We start from the raw sequence: 21,795 nt of genomic DNA on the forward strand, positions 1-21,795 counted from the left end.
TGAGGCCAGAGGCTGCCACTCTGCTCTCCTCAGGAAGGAAAAGTTCCCTGAAGTCTCTAGTCCAGCAAGCTGAGGGAGATTGCCAGATCCTCTCATATTTCCTTCTTCCTTGAATATTTTCTTTTAGCAACCCAAAGCAGAATTGCCTGGGGCACTTCCATAGCCTGGAGCACTGCAGAGGCTGCTGGCTCTCTGTCCCGCTCTGAGCAGACTTCCGCAGCCTAGAACAGGATCTTCACTCTCCAGGGCACCAGAGAGAGAGGAGACCAACGTGTGGGCAGCTTTTGTTACATGCTAGTGTTTGTCACCTGGTGCAGCCTTGCTGCCGGTAGTGTGGGGTGTAGCAGAGGTGCTGAGTGAGCTCGGAATGTAGAAGGCAGTTCATGGCTTGTTGTGTTTTGTTTTTTTACCTCCTTTTGGATTCTGGGTATCCTAAATCCTGAAAACAACTGAAGTTTCTTTATCTTTGGCACATAGTTTCTGTTTTGTAGAGGTTTGAGAGATTAGAGGGATCAGAGAAAATGTCTAATCAAAACTTTGTTCATGTGACCCAAAAGTTGATTTCTATTTCTTAATGGGAAAAGGAGGACCCCTAACTTGATGTCCAAGACTTGACCCCTTTCCCACCAAATGCTCTGATTTCAGTTTTGCTATTGATTTGAATAAATGGATTTCTTTGCTATTTGTTATGTATGGTTATGGTGGAACTGATATTTGTGCTACTACTTTTCATTGAGAAATCTATCTGCCTCTGTCGCTCTCCAAGAGTGCCTGTCTCTCCCTCGCTAGAGGAGAGAGGAGAGGAGAAGGCCTTGAAGTGGCCATAGAACTAGACCTAGTTGACATAGACATTAGAAGCCACCTAGTCAAATCTCTCATTTTACAGATGAGGAAACAAAGGTACCAGGAGTTAAAGTGATTTGTCCAAGGTCACTGAGGTAGTAAGCATAATCAATCAAACACTTACTAAATGAGCACTGTGTGCCAGGCCCTGTGCTAACTGCTGGGGATACAAAAAGAGGGAAAAGACAGTCCCTGCCTTCAAGGAACTACCCTTCAACTCTCATTCCTTGCCTTTGTTCTTTCCACTGCGTGGCTCCCCTGGCATTTGACTGAAAGGAACCTGTCGATGAGCACTCAGCCAAGTGCACATGCGTCAGACAAGAACATAGACCAATAGCATACAAGCCAAATAGACGCTCACCTGAAATGCTTCCTGAAACATCGAAAGGCCCCAGCTGGCACTGGTGATCTCGTCTGGCTGCTAACCATGTTTCAGCAGGGTGGATGGTGAGGAACTGGGTTTTCTGCTCAGAATTTTCCAGAGAGCATGTGACCTGGGGATAGCTCATCATTGGTATTGAAATACTGCTACCTTTTCTCTGTTTGTGTGAATTGGTGTGTCTCTCTTGATGCTGCTCACTTGGGTTAAGCAGGAGAGCCCTGCCTTGTTTTTGTCTTTCTAGAATGAGGACACTAGGAAAACAAGTATTTGAGAGGCAGTCAGGCAGAAGTGGGCTGATTCCTTTTGGCCTCTGGGGATAGGACTAGGAGCAGTGAATGGAAATCACTAACATAATTTTAGGCTTTGTGTGAGAACAACTTTCCTAACACTAAGAGCTCTTGTTTGTGTTAGTTTTCTTCCCATAACGCAGTATAATAAAAAAAAAATGATAGTATATGAAACCACAAATCCATTATGTACAACTTGCTATTCCTTTTAAATATATATTAAAGTTATCAAGTAAATTTCATTTTTTCCCTTTATTCTTCCCTCCCCCCCAAGAGATGGCTACCATAAGACACAAATGTGTGTGTGTATGTATATATATATAGATGTATATGTATAACCATTCTATATATACTTCCATTCATCAGTTCTTTCTCTGGTTACAGATAGCATCTTCCTTCATATGTCCTTTGTAGTTAATTTGGATATTTATAAGTCATAATGACTTATTCACTCAAAGTTATTCTTAAAACAATATTTCTGTTATATACAACGTTCTGTTGGTTCTGCTCATTTTGCTCTTCGTTATTTCATGCAAGTTTATCCATGTTTTTCTAAAAATCATTGAGCTTATCATTTATTTTTAAAATAAAAAATTGTTTCATTATTTTTAGTTTTCAACATTCACCTTCCGTAAGATTTTGAGTTCCAAATTTTCTCCCCGTTCCTCCCCTCCCCCACCCCAAGATGGTGTGCAATCTGATATAGGCACTACATATCCATTCATATGAAACATATTTTCACATTAGTCAAGTTGTAAAGAAGAATTAGAACCAATGGGAGGAACCACAAGAAAGAAGAAACAAAGCAAAACAACAAAAGAAGGAGAGCAAATAGTGTGCTTCCATCTGTATTCAGACTCCAAAATTCTTTCTCTGGGTGTGGATAGCATGTTCAATCATGAGTCTTTTGGAGTTGTCTTAGATCCTTGCGTGGCTAAGAAGAGGTAAGTCTATCTAAGTTAGTCATTACACAATGTTGCTGTTCCTGTATACAATGTTCTGGTTTTGCTTACTTCACTCAGCATCAGTTCATGTAAGTCTTTCCAGGTTTTCCTGAAGTCTGCCTGCTCATCATTTCTTATAGCACCATAATATTCCATTACATTCATATACCACGACTTGTTTAGCCATTCCTCAATTGATGGGCGTCCCCTCAATTTCCAATTCTTTGCCACCACAAAAAGAGCTGCTATAAATATTTTTGTACATGTGGGTCCTTTTCCCTTTTCTATGATCTCTTTGGGATATAGCCCTAGAAGTGCTATTGCTGGGTCAAAGGGTATGCACAGTTTTATAGCTCTTTGGGCATAGTTCCAAATTGCTCTCCAGAATGGTTGGATCAGTTCACAACTTCACCAACAATGCGTTAGTGTTCCAATGTTTCTACATCTTGTCCAGCATTTATCATTTTCCTGTTTTGTCATGTTAGCCAATCTGACAGGTGTGATGGAATACTTCAGAGTTGTTTTGATTTTCATTTCTCTAATCAATAGTGATTTAGAGCATTTTTTCATGTGACTATAGATGGCTTTGATGTCTTCCTCAGAAAACTGCCTGTTAATATCCTTTGACTATTTATCAATTGGAAAGTGACTTGTATTCTTATGAATTTGACCCAATTCTTTATATATTTTAGAAATGAGGCCTTTATCAGAGATACTTGCTCTAAAGATCATTTCCCAGCTTTCTGCTTCCCTTTTAATCTTGGTGGTGCTGGCTTTGTTCGTGCAAAACCTTTTCAATCTAATGTAATCAAAATTATGCAATTTGCATTACATAATGTTCTCTATCTCTTGTTTGGTTATAAATTCTTCCATTCTTCGTAGATCTGACAGGTAAACTATTCCTAATTTGTTTATGGTATCACCCTTTATGCCTAAATCATGTGCCCATTTTGACTTTATCTTGATATACAGTGTAAGATGTTGGTCTATGCCTAGTTTCTGCCATACTCTTTTCCAGTTTTCCCAGCACTTTTTGGTAAATAGTGAGTTCTTATCCCAGAAGCCAGGGTCTTTGGGTTTCGCAAACAGTAGATTGTTATAGTCATTGACTGTTGTGTCTTGCATACCTAACTTATTCCATTGATCCACTTCTATTTCTTAGCCAGTACCAAGTAGTTTTGATGATCACTGCTTTATAATACAAGATCTGGTATGGTTAGACCACCTTCCCTTGCATTTCTTTTCATTAATTCCCTTGACATTCTGGACCTTTTGTTTTTCCAGATGAATTTTATTATTTTTTCTATCTCTATAAAATAATTTTTGGTAGTTTGATTGGTATAGCACTGAATAAGTAAATTAATTTAGGTAGAATTGTCATTTTTATTATATTAGCTTGGCCTACCCATGAGCAGCTGATATTTTCCCAAGTATTTTGGTCTGACTTTATTTGTGTGAAAGGTGTTTTATAATTGTGTTCATATAGTTCCTGGCTTTGTTTTGGCAGGTTGACTCCCAAATATTTTGTAATGTCTACAGTAACTTTAAATGGAATTTCTCTTTCTATCTCTTGATGTTGGGCTTCATTAATAATAGAAATGTTGATGATTTATGCGAGTTTATTTTGTATCCTGCAACTTTGCTAAATTTATTATTCCAAGTAGTTTTTTTACTTGATTCTCTAAGCATACTATCATATCATCTGCAAAGAGTGAGCACTTTGTTTCTTCTTTGTCTATTTTAATTCTTTTTCCTATTGCCAAAGCTACCATTTCTTATACAATGTTGAATAACAGTGGTGATAATGGACATCCTTGTTTCACTCCCAATCTTATTGGAAATGCTTCTAGCTTATCCCCATTACATATAATGCTTGCTGATGGTTTTAGATAGGTACTACCTATCATATTAAGGAAGGCTTCATTTATTCCTATGCTCTCTAGTGTTTTTAATAGGAGCGGGTGTTGTATTTTGTCAAATGCTTTTTCTGCATCTATTGAGGTAATCATATGATTTCAGTTAGTTTTGTTGTTGATATGGTCAATTATGCTGATGGTTTTCCTAATATTGAATTAGCCCTGCATTCCTCATATAAATCCTACCTGGTCATAGTGTATTATCCTCAATATAAGTTGCTGGAATCTTTTTGCTCATATCTTCTTTAAATTTTTGCATCTATATTCATTAGGGAAATTGGTCTGTTATTTTCTTTCTCTGTTTTGGGTCTTCCCAGTTTAGTTATCAGCACCATATTTGTATCATAAAAAGAATTTGGCAGGACTCTTTCTTAGCCTATTTTCCCAAATAGTTTATATTGTATTGGGATTAATTGTTCTTTAAATGTTTGATAGAATTCACTTGTAAATCCATCTGGCCCTGGAGTTTTTTTCCTTGGGAGTTCATTGATGGCTTGTTCAATTTCTTTTTCTGAAATGGGGTTATTTTAGTATTTTATTTCATCTTCTGTTAATCTGGGCAATTTTGTAAATATTCATCCATTTCACTAAGCTCATCAAATTTATTGGCATACAGTTGAAGCAAAATAGTTTCTAATTATTGTTTTAATTCATTTTTGATACTGGTAACTGTATTTTTGATACTGGTTTTCTTCTTTTTTTTTTAAATTAAATTAACCAAAGATTTATCTATTTTATTGTTTTTTTCCATAAAACCACCACTTAGTTTTATTTATTATTCAATAGTTTTCTTAATTTCAATTTTATTAATCTATCCTTTGGTTTTCAGAATTTCTAATTTGGTATTTAATTGGGAATTTTTAATTTGTTCTTTTTCTAGCTTTTTTAGTTGCATGCACAATTCATTGATCTCTTCTTTCTCTATTTTATTCATGTAAGCATGAATAATAAGAACTGCTTTCACTGAATCCTATAAGTTTTTGTATGTTGTCTCATTCTCTTGTATGAAGTTATTGATAGTTTCTATGATTTGTTGTTTGACCCACTCATTCTTTAGAATTAGATTATTTGTTTCCAATTAATGTTTAGTCTACCTTTCCATGGCCCTTTATTGCATGTAATTTTTATTGCATCATGATCTGAAAAGGATGCATTTAATATTTCTGCCTTTCTGCATGGAATTGTGAGGTTTTTATGCCCTAATACATGGTCAATTTTTGTGTAGGTGCCATGAACCACCAAGAAAAAGGTATATTCCTTTCTATCGCCATGCAATTTTCTCCAGAGGTCTACTGTATCTAACTTTTCTAAAATTCTATTCACCTCTTTCACTTCTTTCTTGTTTATTTTGTGGTTAGATTTATCTAGTACAGAGAGGGGGAGGTTGAGTTTCCCCACTAGTATAGTTTTGCTGTCTATTTCTTCCTGTAACTCCACTCTAAGAATCTGGATGCTATACCATTTGATGCATATATGTTTAGTAATGATATTACATCATTGTCTATGGTACCTTTTAGCAGTATATAGTTTCCTTCCTTATCTCTTTTAATTATATGTATTTTTTCTCTTGCTTTGTCTGAGATCAGGATTGCTACTCCTGCTTTTTTTTTTTACTTCAGCTGAAGCATAATATAATCTACTCCAGCCTTTTACCTTTACTCTGTGTGTATCCTTCTGCTTCAAATGTATTTCTTGTAAACAACATATTGTAGGATTATGTTTTTTAATCCACTCTGCTATCCACTTCCATTTTATAGGAGAGTTCATCTCACTCTGTGGGATGATTACTATCTGTATCTTTCTCTCCATCCTATTTCCCCCCCTCTATTTATTTTTTTTTCTCTCTTCTCCCTTTCCCTCCTCACTGGAGTTTTACTTTTGACCACCACCTCCCTCAATCTGCCCTCTTTCCATTCTATCAGCCCCCTCTCTTTTCTTTCCCTTTCCTTCTACTACTTCTTCCCTTTCTTTTATCCCCCCCTTCCCTCTTCTTTCCCCTTTTCCCTCCTACTCCCTATAGGGTAAGTTAGATTTCTATGCTTAAATATGTTATTTCCTCTTTGAGCCAAATCTGATAAGACTAAGGTTCAAACAATGCTTATCTCCCTCTCTTCTTTCCCTCTACTGTAATAAGTCTTTGCACCTCTTTATGTGATATAATTTACCCTTTTCTGCCTTCTACTTTCCTCTTCTTCACAACTTAAATAGATTTTTTATCGTCACATCAAACTCAACTTATACCACGCCCTCTGTCTACGTATACCCCTTCTAAATGTCATAATGAAGATACAATTATCAAGAGTTACAAGTATCATCTTCCCAAGTAGGGCTGTAAACAGCTTGCCCTTATTGAATAGCATGCTTTTTTCCTTTCCTGTTTACCTTTTTATGTTTCTCTTGAGTCTTGTATTTGAAGATCAAATTTTCTGTTGAGCTCTGGTCTTTTCATCAGGAAAGTTTGGAGGTCCCCTATTTCATTGAATGTCCATCTCCTCCCTGAAAGACTATGCTCAGTTTTGCTAGTTAGTTGATCATTAGTGGTAATACAAGCTCCTTTGCCTTATGAAATATCATATTCCAAGTACTCTGATCTTTTAATGTAGAAGCTGCAAGGTCCTGCATAATCTTAACTGTAGTTCAGTGATATTTAAATTGTTTCTTTCTGGCTGCTTGCAGTGTTTTCTCCTTGACCTGATAATTCTGGGATTTGGCTACAATATTCCTTGATGTTTTCAACTTGGGTTCTCTTTCAGGAGGTGATTGGTGGATTCTTTCAAGGATTATTTTACCTTCTTGTTCTAGGACCTCAGGGCAGTTTTCCTTGATGATTTCTTGAAAGATGCTGTCCAGGCTCTTTTTTTTTTTCTGATGATGGCTTTCAGATAGACCAATTATTCTTAAAATATCTCTCCTGGATGCATTTCCCAGGTCAGTTGTTTTTCCAATGAGATATTTTACATTTTCTTCTATTTTTTCATTTTTAAAAAATTTTGTTTGACTGATTCTTGATATCTCATAGAGTCATTAGCTTCCACTTCCCCAATTCTAATTTTTAACAAATTGTTTTCTTTGGTTAGCTTTTGTACCTCCTTTTCCATTGGGCCAATTCTACTTTTTAAGGAGTTGTTTTCTTCAGTGTACTTTTTTTTTTCCTATTTGGCCAATTGTGTTTTTTAAGGAATTGTTTTCTACAGTTAATTTTTGTCCTTCCTTTTCCAAGCTGTTGATTCTCTTTGCATACCTCTCATTTCTTTCCCCAATTTTTCTTCTACCTCTCTCATTTGACTTTAAAAAGCCTTCTTGAGCTTTTCCAAGAAGGCTTTTTGGTCTTGAGACCAGTTCATATTCCCCTTTGAGGTTTTGGATGTGGTTATATTGACAATGTTGTCCTCTTTTGAATTTGTGTTTTGGTTATCCCTTTTCTGAATAGAAGGAATCTATGGTCATTGTACTTTTCTGCTTTTTGTTCATGATGTTTGCCTTATTTCCTGGCTTTTAAGGTTAAGCTCTCCTGCTGGAACACAGGGGGCACAGTTTCAGGCTTCCTGTGCTGGGATTCAGGGGCCTCATCACTGGCTTTGTGTGCTGGGGCCTCAGGTGCTGGCAGCTGGAGTCTGTAGGCTCTGGTAGCTTACATGTTGCTAAGCTGGGGTCCTAGGGTGGTGGCTGATGTGTACTGAGGCCAGGTGGGGTTTTTCTGCATTTCCCAGAGCTACACTGAAGCTCTTGGGGGAGGGGAGGGTGTGGGCCATGGAGGATGCTTGTTTACCTGGGCTGTGCTGAAGCATGGGGAGGTTTGACTTCTGGAGAATGCCAGACTGCTGTATTTCATCACAATTATATACTACAACTTGTTCAGCCATTCCTCAATTGATGGGCATCCCTGCAAATTCTTTGCTACTACAAAGAGAGCTGCTGTAAATATTTTAGAACATATAGATCCTTTTCCTTTTCCCCTAATCATCTTGGAAATAGACCTAGTAGTGGTATTGCTGGGTCAAAGGGTATGAGCAGTTTAATAACTTTTTGGGCATAATTCCAAATTGCTCTCCAAAATGGTTGAATCAGTTCATAATTCCACCAACAATGAATTAGTGTCCCAATTTTTCCACATTCCCTCCAAAATTTGTTTCCTTCCCCTTCAATCTGATAGGTGAAAAATTATATTTCAAGGTTGTTGTAATTTGCATTTCTCTAATAAATGATTTAGAGTATTTTTTATATGACTAAGTTGTTTTGATTTCTTTACTTAAAAATTACCTGTTCATATCTTTTGACCATTTGTCAATTAGGGAATGACTCATATTCTTATAGATTTGACAAGGTTCTTTACATATTTGAGATATCAGACCTTTATCTGAGAAACTGTCTATAAATATTTTCCCCCCAATTTTTTGCTTTCCTTCTGATCTTGGTTACATTTGTTTTATTTGTACAAAACCTTTTTACTTTAATGGAATCAAAATTATCCATTTTACACCTCACTCTGCTCTCTATCTCTTGTTTATTCATAAATCTGATAATATATTCCATGTTATTCTAATTTTCTTGTGACATCTTTCTTTGTATCTAGTTCATGTATCCATTTTGACCTTATCTCATATGTTGTAAGATATTGGTCTATGCCCAATTTTTGTTATACTGCTTTCCAGTTTTCCTAACATTTATTTTTATCAAATAATGAATGCTTATCTCAAAATCTTAAGTCTTTACATTTGTCAAATACAAGGTTACTATATTTATTTGCTGCTGTAAATTCTACTCCATTCTACTGATCTGCTATTTCTTTCCCCCCCTCTTTTGTATTCTTTATTTTTAAAAATTTATTTGTTTTTAGTTTTCAACATTCATTTCCACAAGATTTTGAGTTCCAAATTTTCTCCCCATCTCATCCCTCCCCCCACCCCAAGATGGCATGCATTCTGTATACCACTTCCCCTAATCTGCCCTCCCTTCTATCTCTCCCCCCTTCTCTTATCCCCTTCCCCTTCTATTTTCCCATAGGGCAGGATAGATTTATATACTTCATTTCCTATATTTCTTATTTCCCAGTTGCATGTGAAAACAATTTTTTTAAACATGTGTTTTTAAAACTTTGGGTTCTAAATTTTCTCCCTTCCTCCTTCCCCACCCACCCTCACTGAAGAGGCAAGCAACTCGATGCAGGTTATACATGTGTAGTCATGTAAAACACTTCCATAGCAGTCATGTTGTGAAAAACTAAGTATTTTTCCCTTCATCCTATCCTGCCCCCCCATTTATTCTATTCTCTCATTTGATTCTGTCCCTCCTCAGAGGTGTTTGCTTCTGATTACCCATCCCTCAATCTGCCCTCCCCTCTATCATCCCCCTGCTGTCTTGTCCCCTTTCCCCCGTGTTTTCCTGTATGGTAATATAGATTTCCATACCCAATTGAGTGTGTATGTTATTCCCTCCTTAAGCCAAATCTGATGAGAATAAGATTCACTCATTCCCTCTCACCTTCCCCCATTTCCCTTCCACTATGAAAGCTTTTCCTTATCTGTTTTATGTGGGATAATTTACCTCATTCTACCTCTTCATTTCTCCTCCCAGTATAATCCTCTCTCACTCCTTAATTTTATTCTCCAGATATCACCCCTTCATCTTCAACTCACCCTGTGCCATCTATCTAGCTATCTACCTACCTATCTATCTATCTATCTATCTATCTATCTATCTACATACATACATATAATATTTTCCCTTCAACTACCCTAATACTGACAAAGGTCTCATGAGTTACAAATATCATATTTCCATTCAGGAATGTAAACAATTCAGCCTTAATAAGTCTCTTATGATTTCTGTTTCCTGTTTACCTGTTCATGTTTCTCTTGAGTCTTGTATTTGAAAGTCAAATTTTCTATTCAGCTCTGGTCTTTTCATCAAGAATGCTTGAAAGTCCTCTATTTCACTGAATGACTATTTCCCTCCCAAAGGATTACACTCAGTTGTGCTAGGTAGGTGATTTTTGGTTGTAATCCTATCTCCTTTGCCCTCTGGAATATTATATTCCATGCCCTCCGGTCCCTTAATGTAGAAGCTGCTAAATCTTGTGTTATCCTGATTTTGTTTCCACAATGCTTGAACTGTTTCTTTCTGGCTGCTTGCAATATTTTCTCCTTGACCTGAGAAATCTGGAATTTGGCTACAATATTCCTAGGAATTTTCTTTGGGGATCTCTTTCAGGAGGAGATTCGTGGATTCTTTAATTTCTGTTTTGCCCTCTGGTTCTAAAATGTCAGGGCAGTTTTCCTTGATAATTTCTTGAAAGATGATGTCTAGGCTTTTTTTTATTTTTAATCATGGCTTTCAGATAGTCCAACAATTTTTTAAATTGTCTCTCCTGGATCTATTTTCCAGGTCAATTGTTTTTCCAATGAGACATTTCATATTGTTTTCTATTTTTTCATTCTTTTGGATTTGTTTCACAGTGTTTTGATTCCTCATAAAATCACTAGCTTCTGATTGCTCCATTCTAATTTTTAAGGAAGTATTTTCTTCAGTAAACTTTTGGACTTCCTTTTCCATTTGGCCAATTTTGCTTTTTAGGGCATTGTTCTCCTCACTGGCTTTTTGAACCTCTTTTGCATTTGGGTTAGGCTATTTTTCAAGGTGTTATTTTCTTCAGCATTTTGTTGGGTCTCCTTTAGCAAGCTGTTGACTTGTTTTCATGATCTTCTCGCATCACTCTCATTTCTCTTCACAGTTTTTCCTCTACTTCTTTTACTTGTTTCTCAAACTCCTTTTTGAGCTCTTCCATGGCCTGGGACTGATTCACATTTTCTTGGAGGCTTTGGATGTAGGAGCTTTGACTTTGGTATCTTCTTCTGGCTGTATGTTTTGATTTCTTTGTTACCAAAGAAAGATTCTATGGTCTGACTTTTTTTTTTTGGACCTTTGTTTATTCATGATCCCAGCCATTACTTGGGTTTTAAATGCTTTGTTAAGGTAGGGGCCTGTTCCAGTGTGGAGAATGTACTGTCCCAAGCTTCAGGGGTTTTGTGCAGCTGTTTTCAGAGATACTTGTAGGGACCTGTAAATTTTCAGTTCTTCCAAGGTGCTATGATCAAAGGAGAGGTGTTTACTCCTTTCCTGGACTGTGCTCTGGTCTATGAGTGACCACAAGCACTCTTTTCTGCTTTGGAACTGTGAGGAGGATTTTCTCTTCACCACCACTACAAGCTCTACCATGCCAGCGCTCCTCCTCACCCCAGGACCACCACCCAGAACTGTGACCCAGATCCAAGCACGGGCAAAGCAAGAGAATCCTGCACCAGCCGAGGGGTCCCTAAAATCCCCCTCTAATCAGCCACTCATTCCCCCTCAGTCTGTGGGTCAGAAGCTCCAGAAGCAGCCACTGCCCCAGGGCCACTCTTGAGGACTGGGGCTGGGACTGAGCTTCTCTCTCTCTCACCGCAGACACAGACTCTTCCCACTGACCTTCTAAGTTGTCTTTGACACTTGTGGTTTGAGAAGTCTGGAAAGTGCCACAGCTGCCTGTGATTAAGTCCCCTGAGTCCTGCTCCAGGTTCAGTGAGGCCTGTTTTGCCTACACACCCAGCAGAACTGAGCTCCTCTCCCTGCCCAGTGCGATATATGTTTCTGATCAACCATCCTGGCTGTCTTGGGCTATAAATTTGTTTCACTCTCTTTTTGTGGGTTCTGCTGCTTTAGAATTTGTTTAGAGCCATTTTTTATAGGGATTTGGAGGGATTTAGGGGAGAGCTTAAGCAAGTCACTGCTTTTATTCCACCATCTTGGCTCCACCCCTGCCTTTCTATTTCTTAACCAGTTCCAGATAGTTCTGATAATTACAGCCTTCTAATATAATTTAAGGTCTAGTATTGCTAAATCTCTTTACTTTATATTTTCCCTCCATTAGTACCTTTGATATTCTTGGCTTTTTATTCTTCCAAATGAATTATTTTTTCTAATTTAGTAAAATAAGTATTTGATAATTTAATTGCAATGGCATTGAATATATAAATTAGTTTAGGTTAAATTGTCATTTTATTTTATTGCCCTTGCCTACCTATGAACAATAAATATTTCTCAAATTATTTAAATCTGGATTTATTTTTATTAAAACAGTTTTTTTAAAAAATAATTTTGTTTATATATTTCCTGGGTTTGTTTTGATAGGTATACTTCCAGGTATTTATATTTGTTATCTCTTCTTACAGGATTTTGTTTGTGATATATGGGAATGCTGATGATTTATATGAACTTACTTTATATCCTGATACTTTGCTAAAATTATTATTTCAATTAACTTTTTAACTGAGTCTTTGGGATTTTCTAAGTATATTATTATATCATATGCAAAAAGAGATAGTTTTATTGTCTCATTCCCTATTCTGATTCCTTCTATTTCTTTTTCTTCTCAATGCTATTGCTAGGATTTCCAATACAATGTTGAGCAATATTGGTGATAGTGGGCAATCTTGTTTCACACCTGAGCTTACTGGGAAGACTGCTAGCTTAACCCCATTACAAATAATGCTTGTTGATGGTTTTAGATAAATTCTTTTTATTGATTTAAGGAAAAATTCATTCCTACCTGTACTTTCACATGTTTTTAATAGAAATGAGTGTTATATTTTACCAAAAGCTTTTTTTGCATCTCTTGATATAATATGATTTAATTTTTTATTATTGATATAATCAATTATATTAATAGTTTTCCTTATGTTAAACCATCTCTACATTCCTTGTATAAATCCCACTTGGTCATAATGTATAATCTTTGTAATATGTTGTTGTAATCTTTTAGCTAATATTTTACATTCATATTCATTAATGAAATTGGTCTATAATTTTCTTTCTCTGTTTTTACTCTTCCTGGTTTAGGTATCAGCCTCATAAAAGGAGTTTGGTAGGATCCCTTCTTTGTCTGTTATTCCAAGTAACTTATTTAATATTTAAATGAGTTGATCTTTAAATATTTGATAAAATTCACTTGTAAATCCATCTGGTCCTGGTGCTTTTTCTTAGGAAGCTCATTTGTGGCCTGTTCAATTTCTTTTTCTAAAATGGGTCTATTTAGATATTTTATTTCCTCTTGTTGCTGATCTAAGCAAGTTGTATTTTTGTAAATATTCTTTCATTTCACTTAAATTGTTAAATTTGTTGGCATATAACTGAGCAAAATAGCTCCTTATAATTGCTTTAATTTCATCTTAATTAATGGTATATTCACCCTTTTCATTTTTAATATTAGTGATTTGGTTTTCTTCTAATTAAAAAATCAAATTAACCAATGGTTTATATATTTTTTTCATAAAACCAACTCCTAGTTTTATTCATTAATTAATGGGTTTTTTACACTCAATTTTATTAATCTCACCTTTAATTTTTAGTATTTCCAATTTAGTGTTTAACTATGATTTTGCTTCCCTTTTTTTCTAGTTTTTTAAATTGCATACCCTATTCATTGGTCAGCTCTTTTTTAATTTCATTGGTGTAAGCATTTGGAGATACAAATTTTCCTGTGATCATTGCTTTTGATGTATCACATAAGTTTTGATATGTTGTCTCTTTATTGTTATTTTCTTTAATGAAATTATCTATTTTTTCTATCATTTATTCTTTAACCCACTTATTCTTTAAGATCAGATTGTTTATTCTCCAATGAGTTTTTAATCTATGTTTCCTTGGCCCCTTATTAAATATAATTTTTATTGCATCATGATCTGAAATGGATACTTTAATATTTCTGCTTTTAACTCTAAAATTTTTATGTGCTAACATATGGTCAGTCTTTGTAAAGGAAACATGAACTGCTGAGAAAAAGGTGTATTCTTTTCTATTTCCATTCAGTTCTCTCCATATATCTATCATATCTAGCTTACCTAAAATTCTATTCACTTCCTTGAATTCTTTTTTTATTTGTTTTTTGGTTGGATTTATCTAGTTCTGAAAGAGGAAGATTAAAACCCTCCACTAGTAGAGTACTACTGTCTATCTCCATCTGTAATTCATTTAACTTTTCTTTTAAAAATTTAGATGCTATAGTATTTGATGCATATAAGTTTAACATTGATATTGCTTCATTGTCTCTGGTAGCTTTTATCAAAATGTTGTTATCCTGTTTATCTCTTTCAATTAAATTTATTTTAGCCATTACTTTTTCTGAGATAAAAATGGCTACCCTTGCCTTTTTTTTTGCATCAGCTGAGGCATAATAAATTCCACTCCAACCCTCCATTTCAACTCTGTGTTTATCTCTCATTCTTAAATGTGTTACTTGTAAACAACATAGTGTTGGATTCTGATTTTTAATCCTTTCTGCCATCCACTTCTGTTTTATGGGTGACTCCATCTCATTCACATTCAAAGTTATAATTATAACTTTTTGAATTTCCTTCTATCATAGTTTTATTCTCCATTGTCCTCAGCCTCTCTTTTTACCCTATAGCAGATGTTTGTATTGTTTCCTCTTCAACAAAGATCTGATGAGAGTAAGGTTCCAACATTACCAGCCTTCCATCTCCACCTGTTTCCTCTTTATTGGTTTTCCTCTCATGCCTCATTTTATGAGAGAATGGTTCACCTTTTCCTATCTAATTTTGTTTTTTTAGAACTAACCCCAACTTTTCTTTACCCTAGTAAAGAAGGTAGTTTTAAAAATACTGATAACACTTTCATATATAAGAAGTAAACAATTTGACCTTAATGAGTCTCATAATTAGTCTTCAGTGTTTTCCTTATATTTCTTCTGGATCTTTTAAAATGATTTTTTTGGTTGAGTTCTGGTCTCTTTGTCACAAATGGTTGGAAGTCTTTCAGTTTATCAAATGGCCATTTTTAAAATTTGGGATTATATATAATTTTATATATCATTGTCATATCATTATATTATATATAATTTTGGAATTGTACTCAATTTTGCTGGGTCAATTATTCTTGGTCACAACCTACCTCTTTTGCTCTTTGAAATATAATTTTAAATGCTTATGGTCTTTTAGTGTAGAAGCTTCTAGGTTTTGTGAAATCCTGATTGTATCTCCACAGTATTAAAAATTTTTTTACTTGTTGCTTGCAATGTTTTCTCTTTAACCTGGGAGTTTTGAAACTTGGCCATGACATTCCTGTACATTTTCCTCCTGGGATCTCTTTCAGGTGGTGAATGGTAGATTTTTTTTTCTATTTCTACTTTACCTTCTTGTTCTAGAACTTCAGGGCAATTTTCTTAAATGATTTCTTGTAATATTGTATCAAGATTCTTTTTTTGATCATAACTTTCTGGTAGTCCAATAATTCTTATATTGTCTCTCCTTGATCTGTTCTCCAGATTGGTTGTTTTTTAAATAACAGTGTTTCAGATTGTAGTTTTTTTTGTAGTTTTATTATTTCTTGGTGTTTTATAACATTATTTGATTCCTCTTGTCCAATTTTAGTTTTCAAGGAGTTATTTTCTTCTTAGGATTTTGGACCTCTTTTTTCCAATTGGGTTAACTTTCTTTCCATAGTTTTCTTGGATCACTTCAATTTTTTCCTCTACTTTTTCCTCAGTCTCTCTTATTTTATTTTTTAATTCCTTTTTAAGATCTTCTAAGACCTCTTTTTGGGACTGTGACCATTTGACATTACTCTTTGGGGAAGGAGTAACTTTTTTTATATCACTATTTTTCTCTGAATATGAACCCAAATCTTTCTTTATAGCATAGTAGCTATCTGTGGTCAAGTTCTTTCTCCTTTGCTTGTTAATTTTTATCTTTAGCAGCTTTTTATTATAATCAGGTTTTAACCCTCAGTTATGGATAATGATGCCCTAGGCCTCAGGCCCCCCCTACTGTTATTTTCTGAATTCTTTCTGGAGGCCCAACTTCACTGGGAGTTTTCAAAAATGAAATGGTTTGACTCTGGAAGTGATGAGTTCCACCTCTCAGGAGATCTTCAAGGAAAGACTAGATAAGTACTTGGGTATATAGAAGAGATTTCTCTTTTGGGTAAGGCTTAAACTATAGGGCTGCTAAAGACCTTTGGCATTCTGAAATTCTTCAGTTCTGTAAAGAAGGGTCTATTGGTTTGTATATGTGAGTGCACAAGAAAAATGTAGGAAGCTGGCCTGAGGTGGTCAGGGTTTTTTTTTTTTTGTAGGTAGCATTAATAAAAATTGATTTTCTTTTTGATGTAAAATATAGTCAATAACTTTGCCATGCAGTCAGTCATTTGAGGGCATTTGATATCTTCATGCGTTGGCCCATTCTCTAGGAATTTCAGACTATAAGTCTAGTCTAGTCTAGTCTATCAGACAGTATTTGCCATCTAGATTGCTTGTAAATAGAATATTATGATACATTTACATGTATTTAGTTATCAGGATTTGACAAAGGCAGAGTTAAGAGGTGAACTTATATTTTCATTTCATTGAAAATGCTCATTTCTGTCCTAAATTCTTAATTCTATAGGCATGTTTTTACTGCCATCTATATTTTTGAAGCATTGATTAAAATATTAGCAAGAGGACTTTTTCTGGATGAATTCACTTACCTTCGAGATCCATGGAACTGGTTGGATTTCATTGTCATCATGCTGGCGTAAGCATACTTCTCATGTTATAAGAGTAGGACAGTTCAGTTACACAGCACAGTCCAAACTGGAGGGAGTTAGGTTAGTCTCGTGAGCTTAGAATTGGATGTGGATCTGAGAAAATTGGTTGACTCTGCCCAGAGTGTTATGTAGCTCTGTTGTGCTCATGCTGGGGCCAGAGCCACAATCCAGAAGTGTATCCATTTGTATGTCCACACTGTCCAGAAGGTGCAATTTATGAAAATCCAGATGGTAATATAATTGGCTTCAGCCCAGCAAATATCTTTAGATTACTTTTTCTAAACAATAGAGTTTTAAAAAATGTTGATATAGATTTGAATGTTTCCCAAAAGCTTAATGTTGTTTGAATTGAATGGAGAATTCCCAATGTTATGAGTAACATGAGTGTTATAGGTTCAAGTTAGCCCTTGAACACTGAGCCCAAAGGAAAAAAAAAACAAGATTTAAATGAGATTGTAGATCAAAATCTCATGATGTGGGGTGGCAGATATCTTTCTGATCATTTCACCTAAGCCTTTTACTTTAGAGATAAGGAAAAGGGTGTTAGTGAGGGGTGATTTGTCCACACAAGTTATTAAAGTCATAAATAGCACAGTAGGTATTTGAACCTAGGTTTGCTGAGTCCAAATCCAGGACTTTCCTCCAGTTACCATGCACATCATAGAAACAGATCATAAGATTTAAAGGGACCCTAGAGATCAATGGACATGTGAATGATTTACTCCAGCAAGTTAATGGCAGACCAATGCTGATAGGGAATTACTTAGTGATTGTAATGAGCCCTCAGGAAATTCTGTCTCTAGTGTTTGGCTTTGGGAAACTATGGGATGTGGCCTCCAGGGACGCTTCTGCTAAAGCATATTATCCTTGTTCTTGCCTTGGCAGATTTCTATCGTATGGGATTTCTACACTAGACAGTGTGTCAGCTCTAAGAACATTTCGTGTCCTCAGAGCTTTAAAAGCCATCTCAGTCATTTCAGGTCAGTAACCTCAGCTTTCCTTGATTAGCTCTTAAATATATAGAATTGGCTGCTTTTCTCTTTAACGCTTATGTGTTATGTGGTAGATACAGTGCTCACTAGCAGTCTACCAAAGTATGCCTTATGGCTACTTTCTTACTTAGATCCGCTGAGATTAAACTGACGTTCTGTTAGGTATCTTGGCATTTGCTAAAGAGGTCACTGTTATTAGCATTTCTTTCAATAACCTCTTATTCAATCCACGGGGGGCTGTGGGTGTTCAAGAAGGACTAGCACCTCTGGTGTGAGAGCTTGCTCGGCCCTTTTCAGGGCTGCTGAGCCACCTTTGATGTCTACCAGGCACTCAACTCTCACCTGTGGCTCAAAGAAGCTGTAGCAAGCACAGTGACCACACCTTGGTAAACCTTCTTGGCAGATGGGCTAAACCAAGTTGAAGGTAACCAAGAGGCCTCAAACCCATCATGAGTTAGGATTATGTCTACCCCAAGCATGTGAAGACTCCTCTGGTAGAATGGGGCAGATGAGAGCAGTTTGTTCCACTGGCCATGAAAATGGATGAAGCAGGTGCTGCGGATAGCTTAGATCTTGGTCAGACATCAGAAATGCTAAGGTCATCTACCACATCCTGGACCATCAGCAATCCTGATTTTTGTCTTGCCGCTGGATTTTGATGACTCTGGAAGAGAGAATGAGGCTGATGACTTTGTGCAATTCCATTTCACTTAAATCCAATTCAAGCAAGAGTCGAGACATCACCCTGTGATGTCATGGGTCCTCTCTGAAAACAAAGAACAAAAAACAATATCCAATCCACAACAGAGTAAAGATAACCCACTTAATGGTGGCTGTTTCCATGTGAATAAAGTGAACATTTTCATGCCTGAGAAGGACCTTAGCAATTTTCTAGGATCAAATGAGTTATCATATCATATCATATTATATCCTATCATGTCATATTGATCACATATCTTCTTAAGCTTAATATAAATGCTAGCTTCTTCTTCTTCCTCTTCTCTCCTCCTCCTCCTCTTCATCTTCCTCTTCCTTTTCCTTTTCTTCTTCCTCTTCGTCCTCTTCCTCTTCTTCTTCTTCTTCTTCTTCTTCTTCTTCTTCTTCTTCTTCTTCTTCTTCGTCTTCTTCTTCTTCTTCTTCTTCTTCTCTTCTTCTTCTTCTTCTTCTTCTTCTTCTTCTTCTTCTCCTTCCCTCCTCCTCCTCTCCCTCTCAATTTAAAGTTGGGCAAACTATACCCTCAGTAACAAAATGGAGACTCAAACCCAAGTCTACTTACTTCTATTAGAGACCATGATGCAGCTAAGTTGCCCAGAGGATAAAGCACTAGACCTGTTAGGTCTAGTTAGGAAGTTAGGAAGATCTGTGTTCAATTCTCATCTCGCACACTTGCTAACTGTGTGACCCTGGATTAGTCACTTAACTTCTGTCTGCCTCAGTTTCTTCATCTATAAAATGGGGATAATAATAATAATAACTACCTCCCAGGGTTGTGAGAATATGAGATAATATTTGTTAATCATGTTGCATACCTTAAAGTACTATATAAATGCTAGTTATTATTGTATATAATAATTATGTATCATATGATACATGATATATAATATATTTCAATGTTATTACTATTCAATCAATCAATAAACATTTATTAAGCACCTACCATATGCATGCACTGTACTAAGTCCTGGGCATGCAAAAAGAGGCAAAAGATAGTCCCTAACCTCAAGGAGCTTACAATCTAATTGGGGGGGAGGACAACATGCAAACAATAGGGTACCTTTGCAGATTTACAAGAGAGGTGAGCAAGACCTGAGCTAGGAAGAGTGAGTTGTGTGAGTGGAGTAAAGAGGATAGATATGAGAAATGAATGAATGAAAAAGTGCTTAAGGACTTGCTATGTGTAAAGGTTAGGGATACAGATACTAAAGCAAGATGCTCTGCTCTGAAGGAGCTTATATACAAATAGAGGAGATACCATATATAGAGCCTAGGTGGCTTGGGAGGAATATTTTGGTCTGGGGAGTCACTGGGATGTGAAAAGAGCAATAAGGGAGTAGATAGACACTATTTCCAGTAGCAATAGTGGTATTCATTTGATCATAGTTACAAAGCTGGAAAAGTGGAGGGCAGGTAGGAGGAGGGAGGATATGTGCCTAGTGGCAGTCAAGAAGATGGCTGGGGTATAAAGTAAAGCATGGCTTGGGCTGGATGAGGCACTTACCATTCAGGGGAGCATGGGCCCCAGGGAGGGAGCTCCAGAACTAAAAGACATTATGGAGATAGAATTGACAAGGTTTGGAAACTATTTGGAAATGGGGGACTTGGAAGAGTAAATGAATAGTCAAGGATGGCTCTAAAGTTGATAACCTGGGTCCTTGATAGAAATAGGGAAGTGGGGGGCAGCTAGGTGGTACAGTGGATAGAACACCAGCCCTGGATTCAGGAGGACCTGAGTTCAAATCTGGCCCCAGACACATAACGCTTACTAGCTGTGTGTCCCTGGGCAAGTCACTTAACCCCACTGCCTAGCCAAAAAAAAGTTAATTGACTTGTCCAGGATCATCCAGGGTACATCAATGGCAATAGCTGCTGGGGATCTGCCTGCCTTGAGTCTCTCCCCACTCCAGTTCTTCTGCCATTCCACCACTAATGTGATTTTTCCTAAAACACAAGTCTGATCATGTCTTCTCCCCACTCAATAAATTCCAGTGGTTCCCTATCACCCCAGGATCAAATACAAATGCTTTGTTTGGCATTCAAATCACTCCATAACCTGTCCCCCTCTTACCTCTCCAGTCTGCTTACACCTTTCTCCCCAACACAAACTCTGATCCAGAGACGTTGGCCTCCTGGCTGTTCCAGGAACAAGACTCCATCTTTAGGCTCCAGGCAGTTTCTCTGGTTGTCCCCCATGCCTGGAATGTTGTCCCTCTTCAGCTCTGCCTACTGACATCTGTGACTTCCTTTAAGTCCCAACTAATATTCTATGTTTGCTGATTGCTTTTGCAGAAATCCTTTCCCAACTCTTCTTAATTCTAGTGCCTTCCCTCTGTTAATTATTTCCTATTTATCCTCTATATAGCTTGCTTTGAATATAGATGTTTATTGGTTGACTGATTATTTGTATCCCAAGGGGTAGGGACAACTTTAATTTGTTTTACACAACACTGTGGATGCTATTGATATTTTATCATCAAAGCATGCATAAGCTGAATAGAGCTGTGTAAAATGTCTCTGAAAGCACCCACAGCCACTTTTTATCAAAATGTTTTCTGTCATGTTGTGTAGCTCCATAGCATCCCACTTGGATCCCTCTTTATGGTATGGAGTTGATCCTGGTTACTCAAAGGTTGTATTCGGTAGGCTTTGTCATGCTGCAAAGGCTTTGAGCATGGTCCCATCAATAAGCTATATCTGGATCTGGACACTTAGCCTCATTCAGTCTGCAGTCTCATCACTGAGATGGTGATGGGTTTTGTTGGGAAGAATTCTTTGGCTGTGTCAACTGATGAAGGGGGAAGGGAATGAACACTTATTAAATGCCTACTGTGTTCCTGGCACTGTGCTAAGGGGTTTACAAATATTAATTCATTTGATCCTCATAACAAACCTGGGAGATAGGTGCTATTATGACCTTCATTTTACAGAAGGGGAAACTGAGACAAACAGAAGTTAAATGACTTGTCTAGGATCACACGGCTAGTAAGTATGTGAGTTGAGATTTGAACCCAGGTCTTCCCAATTCTAGGCCCAGTGCTCTATGCATGCACCACTGCCTATGATGCACCACTATCTGTTGCAGAGGCCGAGGGGATAAGGCAATGTTAGAGAGAAATTGATAAAACCTCTAGATTA

The 21,795-nt window shown here is 36.7% G+C and overlaps 1 protein-coding gene across 1 annotated transcript in view; it reads left to right on the plus strand.

Moving 5' to 3' along the window:
- SCN11A (sodium voltage-gated channel alpha subunit 11) overlaps positions 1-21,795 on the plus strand; it is a 150,645-nt gene that overhangs the window by 36,415 nt on the left and 92,435 nt on the right. Inside the window, exons 8-10 of the mRNA XM_078152077.1 lie at positions 8,348-8,368; positions 16,810-16,938; positions 17,837-17,931. Coding sequence (XP_078008203.1) covers positions 8,348-8,368; positions 16,810-16,938; positions 17,837-17,931 — 245 coding nt within the window. The remainder of the gene's footprint in view (positions 1-8,347; positions 8,369-16,809; positions 16,939-17,836; positions 17,932-21,795) is intronic.

This window comes from Phascolarctos cinereus, unplaced genomic scaffold (genome assembly GCF_003287225.1).
Source record: "Phascolarctos cinereus isolate Bilbo 61053 unplaced genomic scaffold, phaCin_HiC Scaffold_4;HRSCAF=312, whole genome shotgun sequence".
Classification (NCBI taxonomy): domain Eukaryota; kingdom Metazoa; phylum Chordata; class Mammalia; order Diprotodontia; family Phascolarctidae; genus Phascolarctos; species Phascolarctos cinereus.